We start from the raw sequence: 18,519 nt of genomic DNA, 5'->3' as shown, positions 1-18,519 counted from the left end.
ACTCATCCAAATATTTTATTTTGTGAATTAAAATCTCTTTTAATCAGTATTTTATTGCCATGGCTTCTTTATATTTGGATGAAGAATTTTTGCTTTAAGCTGCTTTTAAGATATTGGTTTAAAAACAAGGGATTATTAAGTATCAGAGCATCAGCACATGGTGGGTCATGTCTGAAATGCCTTGACTTTGTCACATTAATGAAATGTCCATTTTACTTTGAATGCATTTATGTGGTGACCTACAGTATTTCACATTAATCTCTTTGCTCATTTGTTAACCTGTTGCAAAAATACAACGATCTGTAGCACATGATTGGCAGGGAAAACATTTTTGTTCTGTTTCATCAGACATTCTTAGGTTAGCAGACAAGCTTTCCAATTTCATATTCAGTGTATGCTGTGACTGATTGAAAGGGGCAATCATCAATTTCTTGTTGGACTTTTATGAAATTTATCTTCAGCCACTGAGAGATTTTTTTTCTCTACAGTATTCTATTTTCTAGAAACCCAGCATCAAACACAATGTAGTGGGGGGCTTTTCATTTGGCTCACTGAAATAATTTCTCGAAACATCTTCAATGGCTGCGGCTACCCCAGATTTATTCCCTATGGGTTTATCCTCTTCTCTTTTTTTAGATGCCTACACAATCTCAGAAGTGACTTATGCTTGGACTCGAAATGCCTCCGACTCTGTGGTGGTGGAAGGAGAAAGCTCCCGCCTGAACCAGTATGACCTGCTTGGACAAACGGTCGGACAAGAAACTATCAAATCGAGTACAGGTAAGCTTTTGTGGAGGTCGAGTAGAAGTCTAGAGGGAATTAAATCCACCTCATGACTCCTCCACCACCTACTGACCTCCATCTTCTGCAGTAAATGTTCTTCCAGCTTAGAAAATGTCTCAGAAATAGGAAAGAAATCCTGGATTTGGAATTTTCAAATACTTAAGAAATCACGACGCCACACTACTAAAATAGTCTGGGTTTTGCTAGATAGTTGCCAGCTGGCATGCAACAAAATGTAGATGTTTAATTGCTGTTTATAATACATCCCGTGCAAACACAGCAGTATCATGAAAACTGTGATGACATCTATAGCTTCGACCTGCTTAATTTTGTGGAATCAGGAGCCTAAATATATTTATTATCTCAGTTCCAAACTATTTCAGTGTGAAAATCAAACTGAGGATTTTGTGCTTGTTTGGGTGGATGTTGAACTTGTCCACCTCCTACATGTTGCAGGAGGCGGCCGTAGCTTGCTGCGAAATGCTTGCTAAGTTTTGTCTTTTTGTTACTCACTTTATTTGGCTTGAAAAGTGCAGAGAAACATTTGTTCTGGCTTCCTCTGCGTGATAAAGATTCGACAAAACAGGGATTTGGCAGTCATGCATCTTGTATTCCCTACTTTGTTCTGTAATTTGTTAATCTGCATTTAGCATGGCCTGGAGACCCAAAAGCAGCATGACAGGTGAGCTGCTGCTGCGACAAGCTTTTCCACTTTATACCCCCACCTTTTGAGAACAAATATGGGCAAACATTTAAATTCAATGCAGTTTCTTTAGATGGATTTTAAATGGATGTTAATAAAAACAGATGAGAGATGCTGATGCAGAACTAGATACAAGGGAGCACATCTGTCTGTTGAAGCTGTCAGAGACATTAACAGAGGAGCTGCAGGAGAAAAGAATAGCTGCTGTGTTCTTCAGTGATTTAAGTGTCTTATGTTGGAGCCCAAAGACACAGGAATGTCTCACAAAAGTGCAGTGATGTGTGAAATGACAAAGAAAATGTTCTGGGCCCAGAAAGTGAATAACTCGGTGTGCATTGAAAATGTGGCGTTTCACTCAAATGGACCTGCAGGAAACATTAGCAAGTGAATCCAACAGTGACAAGCTCATTAGTGGACAGGATAATTAACTCTGGTTAAGTGTAGAGTTTTAAAACATGGACTTGAAGCTTAAAGCTGGGGATAAAAAGTTTGTATGGAAGGTGAAGCAAGTGAAAAATGTTTTATACTATACTTTGTTGTTTTTATTTTTTTATTGACCATTCGCTAAACCCCTCCCCCAAAAAGCGATTGTCTAGTCATGGCTTAGCAGCAGCAGACCTGTCAAGCTTTGGATTTTACAACATGCTGTAGCGGTGTGCAGTGGGAGCTAGTAAAAGAGATACACGGCCTTAGCCTTTCCAAAAATGCAAGAGCAAAAGTGTAAGGAATCGATTAAACAGTGTGTTTCTCACCTCTGAAGGTGAGCAGCAAATGCTAGCATACCCGGCGAACTAGCTTAATTTGACTACTTACAGTAGTAACCTAACCCAGCATTACTTCCAAGGCCAAGGAGGATTTCATACTACATTTTTGTGGGGTTAAAGGTTAAAAAAATATATTTTAAAGCCTTGTTTATGATAGCACCGTCAGTGTTGTATTTCCCCATTGTGTGGAAGCTGGTCCTGGATGCTACTGTATCAGAGTTTAGGCTAACGTTAGCAGCTTTGTCGTACTCTATTCGATTTGGGTTTACACTCTAACAAACCCAGCCAAACTTCTTATCTGAGATAGCGTTACTTTCGCTAAACAAACTGCTAAAAACCTTTTCTCTTGCTACATTTAAAGTAAATCATACTGACAGTAAAGCATAAAGCTAACCTCTGTTTTGCTTGTCCAAGTATGTAAGCTAAGCAGCTAAACAGGGTTACGTTGGGACAAAGTAATAGTCTGATCTTATGTTTTTCCTTATCATAGTTATAATGCTACGACTAACTATCTCTACGCTGCAAAACAAGAATGTTTCTTTATTTTTATGTCTTCTACATGGATAATCATGGTGAGAAAGCTGACTTGTAGCTTAAGCCTCAGTCTTTTAGCATTATATCACGTAGGCTATGTAGCCATCAGGAGCATATTTGAGACCTTTTTTCAGGGTTCTAGTTTTAAAACGAGTCAGCTGGAAACATTAAAAACTGGAGATGATGTTTTCAACCAACTTAATTAGCCAGCTAGCTACAACTGATTAAATAAATCTGCCCACATTATCATTGCAAACTACATATGTGCAAGCTGGTCAGGCATGGCAATTGTGACTAAGAGGAAGGGCTTAGTGATTGATCAATTCTTCCTCTTTTAAGTCTTCTTGTTAATTCTTATGAATTGTAGAAAAAGGAATGTTTGCACTAGTTTTTAATGCAGTGAAAAATGTTGCAGTAACCAAATCCACAAGCATCTTTTCCTGAAGCCTTGCTGGCTCTGTCAGGGACCTGAACAGAAATAGAAATATGCTCTATCCAAGACAATCAGTTGTCACGTTCAATTTATTCATAAAACACTTCTAACAAGCATATTGTTCAAGTGACTACAGAAAACAAAGCGCACAGATACATAGAAGAGTAGGCTATAGTATAAAACAAAGAGATAATGAGGACTAAAAATAGAACTAACACATTTCATGCAAACACACAAACACAGAAGCCAAGAATCAGTATGGAGAAATAGCTTGAAAGATTGGCTGTAAGTTGTGGTAAATAAATGGGGTCTTGAGTCTGGATTTAAATACTGAAGCACTGTGAGGCTAGCAGGCTTCTTCTTGAGAGATGAGAAAAGGTTGGCAGCTGTTTTCCTTTGCTTGCTGGGAGTGACAAGGAATCTGACACTCAGTGACTGGAGATTATATGATGGCAGTGAGCACTATGGAATATATTATAAATGTGTGTACTTGTTTTCTGGTTTGGTTTTCTGTATGTAAGTAAAGAAAAGGGACTGCTTAAACCTGGGGATAATTATGACATGATTCTTTGAGGTGACTCTACAGGATTTGAAATAAGACAGCTGCCACCTTATTTTGTTTACCATTCATTTCCCATGTTTTCAATTTAATTCTGTTGGGAACTGTCATGTCACATAGCAAATAAAAATGGGAATACAAACTGACTCAAATTGCAATATGGTTCTCCCCTCTGTAAGGCTCCCTGCTGTGGCAATATATCATAGAAGAAATACTTAGTACAGTGATAAATAACATGCAGGGACCATTGTAAATAATCCCCCAATGGTTATTAACTTAGAAATAAACGCCCTCCAGGGAGCGCACAAACAGAGCAGAACCAAAGCAGGTGGAGGCTGGGTGGAGTGGAGCAGCAGTAACAGCAGAAAGCACATGTCAGCGTACAGAGTGAATGTGAATGTCTTTAAATAGGCCGCCAGATCAGTGCAGTGAGATGGGATTTCTGTGGTTGTGGTTGGTTAACTGTCAGTTGATGACGCAGCAGAGGATGATGCCTGACAATGTCATGTTATAAGTAGTTAATCTGCTACATAACTGTTTATCACCAAAGTCAAAGCAAAAGAAATGTTAAGTCATTATTATGGATAATAATAATAATAATAATAATAACGTGAGTGTAAGGAGTAAGAATAACTGAAGACTTGTTACTGAACCCCGAAGGACCTCAAAATACATCTGACAGATGAGCCAAATTCAACAGACACACAATTTATCACAGTGTATATTGCCATGGTAACAATGCACGTTGCCATGGTAACATAAGCATAAACGAATCATAAAGCACTTGTACAGCACTTTTCAAAACAAGTCACCAAGCAAGCTTTGAAAAGAAACATGTGAAATACAGGGGCTTCAGAAGTGAAAGCAGTGGAGGGGTCACAAGATAAATCGGAGTGGTCTATTTAAAGGATGGGAAAGAAGAAAAAACATTGTTCTGTTACACATACAGTATTTCTGTTCTTTTTTTGTGATGTTTCTCTAATCTTTGCTTTTTTCCTGAGAAATACTGGATAGTTGTACCTCTTCAGACCTCTGCTCACAACTCATATACTAGTGATGGGAATCACGGCTCTTTGAAGGGAGCCGGATCTTATGGCTCCGTTACGTTTAACAGAACGGCTCATCGTTCTTTTTTTTCTTTTTCTTAGGGGGCGGGGTTTACTAAGCTTATCTGTGAAATAATAATAGGACAATTATAGGGTAAGATTTGGATCAGATTCGAGATCCAATTTAGACATTGGCTCAGCTCAGCAATAAGAGCCTTATTTATTTTTTTATTATTTTTTTCATTTAGTACCACTTCTCTGCTGGTCACTGCCTTAGTTACAATCTTATTTATTGCAAGAAATAAATATGCAAGATTCTTCGTCTGCAAAACATTGAAATATTCTGTCATACTGATGGTTAAAAAGTGGGATATGTCAAGAACAACAATCCTAGTTGAATAACATAAAATAACACACTACTAATGAAATAGTGAGACGGGAGCCGGCCCCCATCGTTCAGTTAAAGGAGCGACCGAGTCGTTCACGACCGACACATCACTATCATGCGTAAATGCAACCTGTGACAAGGGGTCATTGGAAGACAATGCTAGCGCTGCGTTCCAGACAACTCGAAACTCAAAAATTGCCGACCTCCTACTAGAAAAAGTATAATGGAACGCCACTTAAAGTCAGAGTTCCTACTTGTGTACTCGTGGCAAATCCATCTACCCCAACTTTATGAAAAAGCAGTTGTCGGACGTCACATAACAATGGCAACACCCATGGAAGTGCACCTTAGGCTACATTTCAATCAATAGAATAGGGGAGGGGGGTGGGATGTATTTGTAGACCACAGTATTGTATTAGGCTAGTGAATGGAATAAGAAGCTACGTTTCCGAGTATAAAAGTGCTGTAAAATAATATGTATAATGGCGTCTGTTCATGCGTCGTTGTTTCCTCCTCTCTTTCGTTTGTATATGCAAAGTGTCTGTACAGTTGCCAAAGACACATCAGTTTGTCACGGTCAGCCATGTTTTTTGTTTACGTTTGACGTGGTGCACCTGGAATGCTTTGAGGTCATAAGTTGGAAATTTCAACTGGGAAATTACTACCTCCGACATTGTCTGGAACGCAACATTAATTTTAGGGGGTCTAACATGGCAGGTCCTCACTGGGGTAATGGCAGAAAAACCCAGGTCACCACTTCTGTAGAGTTAAAAGTCCTGTTTGACACGGCCTTGGTAATGATAATAACAATAATAATAATAAAACCTTATTTATAGAGCACTTATCAAAACAAAGTACAAAGTGCTTCACAACAGGAGAAATATAATACCACAGTGAATGATGAAATATAAAGAAATAAAATGCATAAAATACACAAAAGCAATAAAATAAACAGCCAGTTCAGGTAAAATCAGGATCTGCTTTCAGATAAAAATGTGTTTTGAGAAGAGACTCAAACGAAGACACTGACTCAGACAGCCTAATTTCTTCAGGCAAGTTGTTCCAGAGCCTCGGGGCCCTGATAGCAAAAGCTCTGTCCCCCTTAGTTTTCATCCTGGACTCAGGATGCTATGTGAAGGTTCATAAGGGATTAAAAGGTCTAAAATATAGTCTGGAACCAGGCCATGAAGAGCCTTAAAAGTAATCAACAAGATCTTAAAATCAATCCTAAAACCAACAGGGAGCCAATGTAAAGAGGCTAAAACAGGTGTGATGTGGTCGTACTTCTTGGTCCTGGTTAAAAGCCTAGCAGCTGAGTTCTGTACAGTCTGCAGTCGTGGTAATAATGAGTAAAAAGGTCTGGGTTGTAGCAAGGAGAATGGCCTTGATGATCCTTAAACCAGTTGAATCAAGAAATAATTTCTAAAACTGATAGCCAGGCTAAGGATGCCTGGGTAATTATACCCAAAAAATAATAACATTACTGGTAAAAACCCTTGTTGCAGCATTTCATACAGCCTGGAACAATGCCACAATTTAAGTAAAAGTAAGTTACAAAAAAAGGTGTTGTGGTAGATGAGAAGATATGAAAGCATGTACAATTCTGTTTCACTGAGCGACAGCACTGATCTAATTTTAGCAATACTACTTATTAGTTGAGGAAAACGTGATGGAAGAAGCTTTTAAAATACAGTTCTTGCAGGATGATGATAGCAGTGATCATAATAATGGTCAGAAATGTGTAAGCGTGCTACAATAAGACCAGTGTTTTTTGCATTTTTTAGCCCATTTTGTCTAAATGGCATGTACATATTTCTGATCTGATAACATTACTGCAAACCATCTTCCAAATCTAACTATCTTTTTAGATCGACAAATGTGTTTTTTAATACTTTGAATACACTCAGTTTTGTCAGTTTCAGTGCTGTGTTAAAATCAGCTTGCAGAAACTGGAAATTTGCTTTGGAAAATGGTCAGCAGACTCAGCACTAATGCAAAGAATATGTAATTTGTAGTAAATAGGCTACAACATGCAAAACCATAGGTATGGACCTTTAAGAAGAGTGGAGGGAGTCGCTTCTGTGGTGGAAATGTGAATTATGAGTATTGTGGTTTAGGAGAATGCAAAGGATGAGTTACATTTGATGATCGTGTAAGAGTTTGAGAAGTTTGTGGAGGATATTGACCTTGGGGTTATCGCCTCCAGACTTTAACGGTAAAGTCGAGGGAGGAGTGGGTGGTTTGCAAAGCATCGCCATGGAGTTAGATGTCTTCTTTATGTGCCTGAGCATGTATATTGAGTCCTCTGCTTCTCACAAGCTGCTCCAATTTTGATTCTTTGACCTTTCTAATGCTGAAGTTTCTAGGTATTTCAGGGTAGTGTGGGTGAAAGCATCGAAAAAGTGTCAAATCTAGACCTGCTTTCTTATCTCACAATCAAAGACCATATTTATTGAAATGACGTGTGATCTCCCTGTAGCATTAATAGATTCTTTATCCTGATAATAGAGTAATAAAAGAGGTTTACCAAATGTTACCATTAGATATAAAATCATCTCTGAATTCAAATGCAGGCAATGTAAACCGGCTACAATTTTGTGTTTTAGTTTTAGATTGCATGTAGAAAATGCATATACCACAGAAAAACAGACTTTATAACTACGTCCCTGTGCCCCACCACTACTCCCTATAGGTATCAATTACCAGTATGGAGCATTTCTCCAGTGACTGCATTCCACTATCAAGGGAATCCCTGCTTCAATTTCACTGAGTAAGAACATCCTTTCATGCACTAAATGCTCCTATCTAGGTTAAGTGGTGTGTGATACCTCGGTAGAAGGCAGAATGCCTGCCAGTGACAGTTTCTCTTGTTTAACTAGTCACTCCACATTATCTGATTGGCTGACTTTAAATTAATCATTCATTACTAGTGTGTCAGTGTTTGGTGTAGCGTACTTGCAAACTAGGTCATTTGGCACGAATGACTGTTCTCTCAGGCTTCACAGGGATGGACATCTTGCACAAGCAACATCCTGAACAAACCACACACACTGTCCCAAATCCCACTGTTCAGCTATACATAGCACTTGCATTACACATAACAGCCCATGTCTGAACAGAACTGAATGTAGTAATGTTTTACTTCACACACAGTGTATAATATATAATGTTTCAACAGTAGCTGTAGTATTTATATACTGAGTAAACATTAGCTAAATCTGTTTTCAAAACCTGCATTAACTGATTTTCTGGCCACGTGGAGGCAGTAGAAAAAAGCTGCAAACACAACAATGACATATTAGCATCTTTAAGTTGATATGGTGACCTTTTTAGCAAACAATTACCTATTTACTCAGGCAGCAGACACGGGGCCACTCGCCACTCAGCAAATGTTAAGTCCAGTATTCACTCTCCTTTTAGCTCCGTTGTTGCTCTCCACCAACTCGTGAGGGAAATATCTGTCTCTTTAGAGGCTAAATGCTCCGTTCACCAGCTAGTCGTTAACTTTGTCTGCTTGTGATTTTGTGCTTGGCAGGTACTGTACAGTGGGTTTTTGAAAATGTTTCGCTGCCTGCTGCAGTCAAATACAATTTTGATGTAAGTAGTGAGAGTGAACCAAAACAGTAACGTAAACAGTGAGCTGAAAGATGTTAAAAGATCTTTAAAGCTAAGGGGAACTGCGAAGTTGGTTGATAATTCTATGTGAGTTTGTCACTACAAGTGACCTCTTCCACATACAAGTGGCCGTGATCCATTGTTAATATAAAATATTGATTATAGCTACTGTAAAGAAATTGTTTTTTGGTGAATATCTCATAAAGTTCTACTTTACCAATTAAGCCAGCCTTAACCAATATTTTTTATATTAACTTTGAATCAAATGAATTTAATGTGAAAAGGGTCATTCAAAGTGCCGAAATGACACAAAATTATTACCTGACCTTGCAGCTCTACTGACCTTTGGATGATAATGTTTCTCTGTGTCTGCTGGATGTGTCTGCCATAACAACTTTATAAGCCTGCTATATGGTGGCTGCGAGTCTGTCAGCTTGTTTTGGTGTTTTATTTGCCCTCTAGTGGCCAAAAATTGATCAATGCAGCTTTAACTATTGCTCTGTAAAAGGGGCACTCCACTTTTTTTAAACCAATTTTACGCATTAAGATAAGTTTACTTGTCATGGGGAGTCCTACCCAGCCTGTGAAAACAGTTATATAATGTCTTCTGTGGCTCTGGAGGAGCTTTTTAAATTCTGAGAAAATTACCCTGATGATGTCATCAAGGTAATCTTGGCATGGCTTTGGAGACTACACATTTTTAACAGAAAGTTAAAAACTGTTGGGTGTGGAAAACATGTATTTTTACTAGCCAGGGAGGGTCTATCGTAAGACGCAATGGAGTTGCATTATGGGAAGTGTAAGATCTCACTTTAGCTTGACTCATACATCTCAGCCTCTGCTGCACAGATTTTGACCATTTAAAAAAAAAGAATATCTGTATCTTGTAAGTCCCCAAGTGCAATACTAAATCGCTGGAGTGTCCCTTTAATCTAGCCTTTCAGAAAAGGCCTGTATTTACAAAAGCGTCTTTAAAACATTTACAGGTATCTCTTAATGATAAATCCCCATGAAATCTCCATTTGCAAAGCTTGTTGTCTCCTGTGTGAGAGTCAGTGCCCTCTGCCGGACAGTCACCTGAATGAGTGAGGTATTCCCGTGGTGTCAGCAGGAGCCTTGTTTCCTACATCTGTAGGAAACATGACGTGATTATCATCTTCATGCTGTGATTACTATCTTCCCTCTCAGTGAAGCGATCTCAGGCTTCCCTAGAGAAAATTCTGCCACAACCAGTGGGCTCCTTGCTTGTACATCCTCCTCCCCCCATCCACAACACAGGCATCGGGGCTGGCATGAAAATGAAATTACAGAAGATACAGAGCTCCACAGGGTACTGAGAATTCACTCAATTCCTCAAAATTCCAGTGCCTGAGTGTGTGTGTGTGTGTGTGCGTGTGTGTTTGAGTGTGTGGTGAAAGAGAGAGAATCCGTCTTCACATAACTGCTAGAAACGCAGGCAATACAACTACAGTGCTACAAAAAAAGAGGGAATAAAACATCTATTGGGATTAGTCCTTGGAAACGACACCTCCTCCCCCCTTCCCACTGCTGAAAAGGACTTTCCTCTTGCCAAGTGGCGGTGTGTATCAAGGCCTTCGTTTCAGAATCGCAGCAAATGAGCTATATTTCTCTGTTCTGTTGCCATGGGTAACACATCTTTTTCTTCTCATGTCTAATCTTGGCTTCTCTTTGAGATATCTTCCATTTGGAAGGCCTGCCTGCTACTGCAGCATTGGCACTGTTTCACGGCCCTGTCAGCTATTAGGCTTTGCTCGATGGCTAGGAAATCATACGGCCTACTTTTCTATGTATGGATGGATTATTTGATCAAATATGTACTGTTAAGAGCTGGAGTAGGCTGCCTAATCTATGTTTAAGACTGCTTTGGCATCTTAAAGCTGCATTCTCAACAATCTTCACATAAAAATATAATGTTCTACTGATATATATTACACAAGTGTGAAGCACAAAGGAAGGTGTGGGGTTGCAGTTGCATAGTTAAATTTGACTGGCAGAGAGAAATCATCTCTGATAGTTGTGATGCGTAAAACACCACTTCCTGTGCAGTGGGAGTGGACAAAAGGACACAGCATTGTCAGTTTCCATCACTTTACTCATGCACTCAACTATCATGGACTTCACTGACAGCCGGCTTCTTTTTTCTAACCTGACGAGAGAACGTCCTTTACTTTCTTATTCATTGTGATTGATCATTTTTTAATTATCTGAATCATGAATCATGTGTACATTGTGAAACAGAAAAAAAAAGAAAAAAGAACATTTCAGTATTCAAGCATTTTGCCATGTTTTGGTATGAAAAGTGAAGTTTTCTTTAATAACATTTTGCCTTTAATTTGAACAAATCAGTGTGGTTCAGGCTGATTTAACAACAGTTAGGTTCAAAAGAGATTTGCAACATCTCATTAATTTAATGACTACAAGCCCAACAAAGTACATTTTTACTCTTCTTGTAATAAAATGTTCTTTGTGACAGCAGTGGAGCAGTACATACATATGTGTGTAGCTTTATTTCTTGTCCAAGCAAAAGTATTGTCTGCGCATTCTTTATAATTTAGTAGTATAGTTAGCAGTGGCAAGAACCAAAATGCAGGGGAATTGGCCTCACTAAAGTGGGGAGAAATAAAAAGCAGAAAATTAAAAAAATAATATATATTTAGTAGTATTTTCATAATAATTTCACTAATTTTCAATCAAATTAAACCCTAGTCATAACCTTTTAAGTTAAAAAGACAAAAGCAGATTTGCAGTAACAAGGTTTGAAAATTTCCTCTTCAGGTGTTATGAACGGGTTATAAACCAGATTTCATGTAAAAGTTGAACAACAAAAAGCTTCCTCTGCATGATGTAATGCAGACCAACAGCTGGTTATAAATTATTTGACTTTCTTAAAAGTCTCAATGAACATCAGTTACCTTCATGCACAGGTGAAGACTGCAAGCATGCAAACGAATTTAAGTCATCTGATACTATTAACTGAGGGGGGGCGTGTTCCATTTCCAAAGTAGAGATTACTGCATATGTGAGTGCATTCATTAAATGCATTTGGTTAAAAAAAAAAGGTACTCAAACGTCAAATTATAAATGGCAGTAGAAGTGACCCCGAATCTTGTCTCCACAGGTGAATACACGGTGATGACGGCTCATTTCCATCTGAAGAGGAAGATTGGCTACTTTGTCATCCAGACGTACCTCCCGTGCATCATGACAGTCATTCTCTCCCAAGTGTCTTTTTGGTTGAACAGAGAATCAGTGCCAGCTAGGACTGTGTTTGGTAAGTGTTTGCCTTTGTCAATGACCACCCTCTTTTACTTCTTCTTCTTTCATATGAATTTTAATGGAATATCCCAATTCTCAATGGCATTAATGAGATTTAGGTCCAGTGTTATGAATCTCTAGTTTTGTCAAAATCAGCTTTTTCAGCACAGGGGATTGAACACGACGAAGGACTGAAAGTTGATGACAAATGGTGGATACAGGAGAAAACATGATGAAGAGGAAAGAGGAGACATTTTTTAGAGGCTTCAGTGATTTTTCAGTCCAGTTGGACAAGCTACTGTTGGGCTTGTTTGTAAGCCGAGTGGAACTAATAACAGTGACCTAATACTGGTTAGCTCAAAGGAAAAAAGAAACAGGTATAGAAGTCAAGAATAAACTGTGTACCAAACCTGCTGAGCAGTTAAAGCATTACTGAAGGTCAGTGATTATTAGGGTAGAGTAGGCTAATAGTAACCTTACACTGTAAAGATACAGAGGACAGTAATGACTAACACTTACTCTGAAAAGGGTAAAACAGTAGATTCCATTCTTTGAGAAGAATAGAGAGGCAACATGCAGTAAGTAAAGTCAGTGAAAGTGATTCATTATTTTCATTTCATTTCATTATCCCTATATACTTCACTTGGCCTGCCTGTTTCATTACAGCACTGTGTGTTACATATAAATGTGTATTATATAAAACAATCCTTTCCTAATGAACGTCATAATAACCAACTATCCAAGGAATTAATATTTCTCTGCGTGTATTTCCAGGTGTAACCACTGTTCTCACTATGACAACGCTGAGTATAAGTGCGAGGAACTCCCTTCCCAAGGTTGCCTACGCCACTGCCATGGACTGGTTCATCGCTGTCTGCTACGCCTTCGTCTTCTCCGCTTTGATTGAGTTTGCCACTGTCAATTACTTCACAAAGCGCGGCTGGGCTTGGGATGGAAAGAGTGTTGTGACCGACAAGGTAATGTGACATGTCTTTTTGACAGGTTCCATTTTCAAAGAAAATTCATTGTAATTGTAACTGTATGTTGAAGAAGGCAATGCTTAAAAACATTTGCTGTAGGGAGAGGGACACAGCGATAATGGCTGCTCTAACCCTCCACAGGGGGAGCCAAAGTGCAACAACTATTTTTGAGAGCTAATTAGCTCTAAAGGTCTACAGGTAAATCTAAATGACAAACTCTGGGCAAAATATCAATGTTGAATATGGATGCAATGACATTCATGGCGTTGATAAGTCAGCAGAAATCTAGTTTACCTAGATAGAAATAAGCTAATATGACTAGTTAGAGGGGTCTGACTAGCTTACTCTGTTTCAGACTATAGAAGGTTTTCTGGCTACTGAACAACTACTCCTACAGGAAATATTCCTACCTTGAACTGCAATCTGTCCATCACTGTTTCTGTATTATAGGCCATGAGAACATGGCTCCATGTATGACATGTAATCCCAATAGAGTAGACCGTAACTTTGAAAGAACAAGACCACTATTTAGTATTTCACTATTCCAGAGGAAATCAGTTTTAAACCTCAAAGTGCCGTCAATGCACGCTTCTCTTTTAACCTGCGGTGTGCCCTCAGGCGCTTAACCCTTGAACTGCTGAAGGCGAGTGACTCAATGTCTAACTGTGATAATGTAAGTTACTATAGACAGGACAGACATGGATGCAAAATATAGTAGCCAAGCAGAAAGCAAAAATAAGCTATAAACATTTATCCATGTAGAAAATATCACGTCAAGCAGGTTCAGATGGATTTATTAATATAGAGCAAAAAAGGGGCTTGGATCAAAGAAAAAGTCATTAAAATGTTGTGAAAGAAATCATTGATCATTCACTGCTCAAGTTGAAGATGCAATATTATTGCCATGATGTGATTTTCTACAACTCTTCAGGAAAGTTTTTACTCTGTACTGTAGTTGGTCAAACTCTTCTATTCTAATTCGTTGCATCTCTGAACTCTATTAAAGGCCTGTGTAATCCTTATTTACGATGACCCACTGCAACTGTGGCCCAAATCTTACAGTGTGTCTCCCCTCCAAAAGAACTGTTATATTTAACATAAACAAACCAATATGGTGTCTTATGAAATGTTCATACAAATATTACATCCTGTGTAATATATATTTCCTCCTCCTGCTTACTGTAGGTGTATGAGTATCAGTCCACATATGCTGTAAGTTTCAAACATCCTTGGAAGTGTCTGAAGGCTGAATAAATACACAAAACTGAAAAGTTACAGTGCATCCTTGTCAAATTGTTGACATATTTGGCCCTTGCTGGCCTTCATTCTGATATGCTGATCCATTACCAGAACCTATCCATTGCCACCTCACTCCTTCATTTACATGTATTTTAAACTCATGGATATATGGTGACGAGTTGACGGGTTGCCTCTGTCTTTTTAAGCTTTTGCATCAAATCCTTGTGGTCTTTCAACAGAAAAAAGAGCGGGCATCTGTCGTCAAGAAGAATAATGCCTACGCTGTAGCAGTGGCCAACTACGCGCCTAATATCACCAAGGACTCCAGCACACTTCCAACTATTGCCAAAGGTGGAGCTTCGGATCCCAACAAGGCCAAAGCAGATGGCAAAGCTCAAGAAAGCAAGAAGACATTCAACAGCGTCAGCAAAATTGACAGGATGTCAAGGATTTTGTTTCCGGTTCTCTTTGGCTCCTTCAACCTTGTCTACTGGGCCACCTACTTAAACAGAGAACCCGTTATAAAGGATATGGTCCCCTCTAATTAGAGGCCAGTTTTAATGGGTTCTGGTCTGGGGACTAAGAGATGAACCAAATACCTCCAGCAACTGTGTACACATACCTTTGCAGAGTGAAGCCCTGGATTGCAGTGTGATCCTCTATCTCCGCCTGTTTTCTACACCGTCTGCAGCACTTTTGAAAAGCCTGGCTTTTGTAAATGTGTATGTATATTTATATTCATGGTTTCATGGTGACATATTGTGTGATTACTTCGATTAGAGTGCATATTTCCTTGAAAGTATGTTTCCAGTTACAGTATGTGGCCACTGTACATACAAGTCAAAGAGTAGAGATGAACACATAAACATTAACACATACATTTAATTTAAGATTACTTCTAAATGTGTTGAATTTTGCTGGTAATGCCCACTCTCTTGATATTACAGTATATATTTTTCTGTTGAGTGAAAGAGACTTTCGTACTTTCTTTGCCATCTACTGTAAGAGTAACCTGACTCTTTTTTTCTGTCCAAGCCAATGCAAAAACACACTTGTATAATATTGTTACAGTGTCAAAGTTGTTTTATCTGTGACTACAGGTATGGGGCTGCAATCCAACGCTGACCTCCAAAATTATTGAAACACTCCAAGCCAAAAAAGGTTGTAAAAAATACAGAGGAAGCTAGAAAATTAGTGTGCTTGTGTGTTTAATACTGTGTAGTGCTGCCAACTTAAGTTTGCAGTGGTATCATTTGGAGTAACAGGAAAATATCTATTTGAAAAATGAATGAGAACACATTACATTGAGAAAGGAAAGAAACAAAAAGAAAAAGAAAAGGGCTAAAACCAACAGAATTACAAAAGATGCACACAGTGTGTTTTGAGGTGTTAAAAGCTCAAACTCAAGCGCCTACGTTCAGTTCATGAATGCTTTGTATATTTACATGAAGTCAATATTGTTTTTATTCATGACATATGGAAAAAGCAGATATTAAGTCAAAAAAGTGCAATTACTGAATTGCTTTGAATGGTATGTTTATACATGTATGCTGTCAAGTTATGCTAGCGCTAGCAGGGTTTAAGAAAAAAAATCTACTTGTAATACTGAAAAGTTTTTTTTTTTGTTTTTTTCTTTACAAAAAATAAACTATAATCTATAACTTAATAACTGAATACTATCAGAAGCATCTAACTCGATGATAGAATGGAAGTCTATGAAGTTCATCCATTATGTATTAGCGTTGATAGTCAATAGAAACATCATTAACAGAAATAACCTGCAGTTTAACATGCTTGAAAATGCATTTATCATTTTCGACCTCTAGAGGGCAGAAGGACACCACACAAAAGAAAGACACACAGCCCTGACGAAATATTGTCTTATAAAGTTTTTGGCTAACGTTTTAGCAAACAAAATGCCTATTTACGCATCCAACAGAGACGGAGCTACATTATCATCACATTTGTTGCGTTTAAGTCTAGCATTTACTCCTCTTTTAGCTCTGTTTTGGTCTCCACCAACTCCCGAGGAAACTATCTGAAACTTTTGCCTTTTAGATGTTTGACTTTCTTCACCAGCCAGCTAAATTGTTAACTTTATCTGTCTGCCATTTGGTGCTGGGCAGGTAGAGCACAGTTGGTCTGTCAGACACTAAGTGTGCTGCTTTAAAACCAAAACAACGAGCTACAAAAGGCTAAAAAGAAACTTAGAAACATCAATGCAGTATCATTTATAAAAGTACAGTAACATAAATGGAATCTATTGCTAAAGGTTCAAAGAATTTGTGAGATGAAAAATTAGAAGAAGAAAAGCACGAAGAACATTGCTTCACAAGCACACTAAGCTAAGCTTTCACAATTATTTTGTACATTTTTATTTTATCATTTTTATTTAATTTTGCAAGGTTAAAACCCAAATAATTTCATATGCTAATTACTACTGTATGGTTTAGTGGGAAAATCTGTCTAAATTTGTTTAAAATTGGTTTATTACAGCTTTTTATTGGCTTGTCCGTGGTGGTAATAACTCTGGAGGACAGTGTGGATATGTTGGTGTAGACTAGAGCACTGTGGCGGTACTAATCAGGATGTCTGCCATTACAATTTTAGGTGATTATTCATATCCAGTGTCTGGCTATTTACAACACATTTGATGATCCCACATTTTGAAATAATTACAGATATGAAATGGATAGGACTGCAAACACAGGGCTGCTTTGTGCCAATATGAACTTCAATGAATTGTGTGTGGATGATAGTCACATTCGTCTGCCAGCAAATCTTTTGTGTAATATGCCTAAAGTGAGAGGATACAGCCAGGATTTGGGACTAAATTAATATTTTTGATTGTGAAATTGTCATAGATTTGTAGTTTCATCTCATATTCTTCTGCAGGTTTGATTGTTGTATACAGTTGTACTTTGGACTAACTCAAAAGCCATATACAGTCATCGTGTAATCCAGTTGCATCAGCAACAAAGTAACAGGGACAACCAATGATTGTACTTCATGAGCATACTGTATTAGGCAAAGCAAATAAGTATTGTATAAACCTATTTTGACACAATCTCTGCCATAGATGCTGCGTATCGAGAAGACAAATCAGCCCCATACCAGTAGCCATATATGGTACTCTACAGTGTTATTTTATTCATAATGTGATATGCTTTTGCTTCACATCCGTATTTTAACTTAATTTAACTTAATTTGATTGTTGAATCAAACTTTGCATGAAGATGAAATCTACCATTTACATTTTTTATTATTATTATTTTTTTTTTTTTTTTACAAATTATGTTGTCAGATATAAAAAAATTTCAATTCAAATTTTCTCCAACGTCCTGATAGAATATTAAACATTCCAGATAAAATGATTGTTCACGAGGTGGATGCTTGATTCAGTTTACAGTTTCTAATAAAACATGTAACATTTCAATTCTTTATATCTAGTTTGTGCTGTGTTTTTTGAATTAGAGCCTGACTGATAGTAGATTTTTAAAGCTGATACCGATATCGATATTTGAGAGTTTTAAAAATATATTATATTGGCCATTATTTTTTATATTTAAACAAAAAATTTTAGTTACTTATTAGCTGATATATATGCCGACATCAATATATTTGTTAATATCAGCCATGTCAAGATCAGATGCAGCTTCTCCCTTGAAATACAAATAACCCCATACATTTACAACAGCCCCAGTCAGATCATGGGACCGTGAGTGAGGCAGCTCAGCCCTTCTTCAGCAGGAGAGGATGCTGTCAAGCAACACTTCTACGCTGCCAGGGACTATCATTACCAGTGTGTTGGTAAAAGCCACAAAAAGCCCTGTGGCACTGAGCTGTAATGCAAAGCTCGCTGAAGTTTCATTTTCTGGCCTGATCTTTCCACCACTCAAGCGTGTGAGGGCTCCTCTTCTCTGAGCTCCATCTCCTCAATCCACAGCTGACCCCGTTCATCCGCTCAGAGGCCGTGGCCTGACAGAAATCAATACTGTTGGATGTGAGGTGTCTAGGAGGACGGCATAGCAGAGCTACTCACATGCAGGTCTAGAAATCTTATTGACGATCATTTACAATTCATTCAAAGTGTGAGATTGTGGCACTCAGAAAGGAGTGATAGACTGCATTTTTCAACACCACGGTGAAGTTAGTTTGAAGTTGGATATTTGACAGACATTCACTCTGGAAAATTGTTA

General features: G+C 38.2%; 1 protein-coding gene across 1 annotated transcript in view; it reads left to right on the top strand.

Annotated features, from left to right (window-relative positions):
- LOC122879840 (gamma-aminobutyric acid receptor subunit alpha-2-like) overlaps positions 1-17,763 on the top strand; it is a 33,448-nt gene extending 15,685 nt beyond the window's left edge. Inside the window, exons 7-10 of the mRNA XM_044204315.1 lie at positions 637-780; positions 11,965-12,117; positions 12,876-13,078; positions 14,560-17,763. Coding sequence (XP_044060250.1) covers positions 637-780; positions 11,965-12,117; positions 12,876-13,078; positions 14,560-14,868 — 809 coding nt within the window. The 3' untranslated portion in view covers positions 14,869-17,763. The remainder of the gene's footprint in view (positions 1-636; positions 781-11,964; positions 12,118-12,875; positions 13,079-14,559) is intronic.
- Positions 17,764-18,519: the final 756 nt, after the last annotated feature.

This window comes from Siniperca chuatsi, linkage group LG8, assembly GCF_020085105.1.
Source record: "Siniperca chuatsi isolate FFG_IHB_CAS linkage group LG8, ASM2008510v1, whole genome shotgun sequence".
Lineage (NCBI taxonomy): Eukaryota > Metazoa > Chordata > Actinopteri > Centrarchiformes > Sinipercidae > Siniperca > Siniperca chuatsi.
The sequence above is the reverse complement of the archived record's forward strand: the minus strand, read 5'-3'. Positions and strand labels throughout refer to the sequence as shown.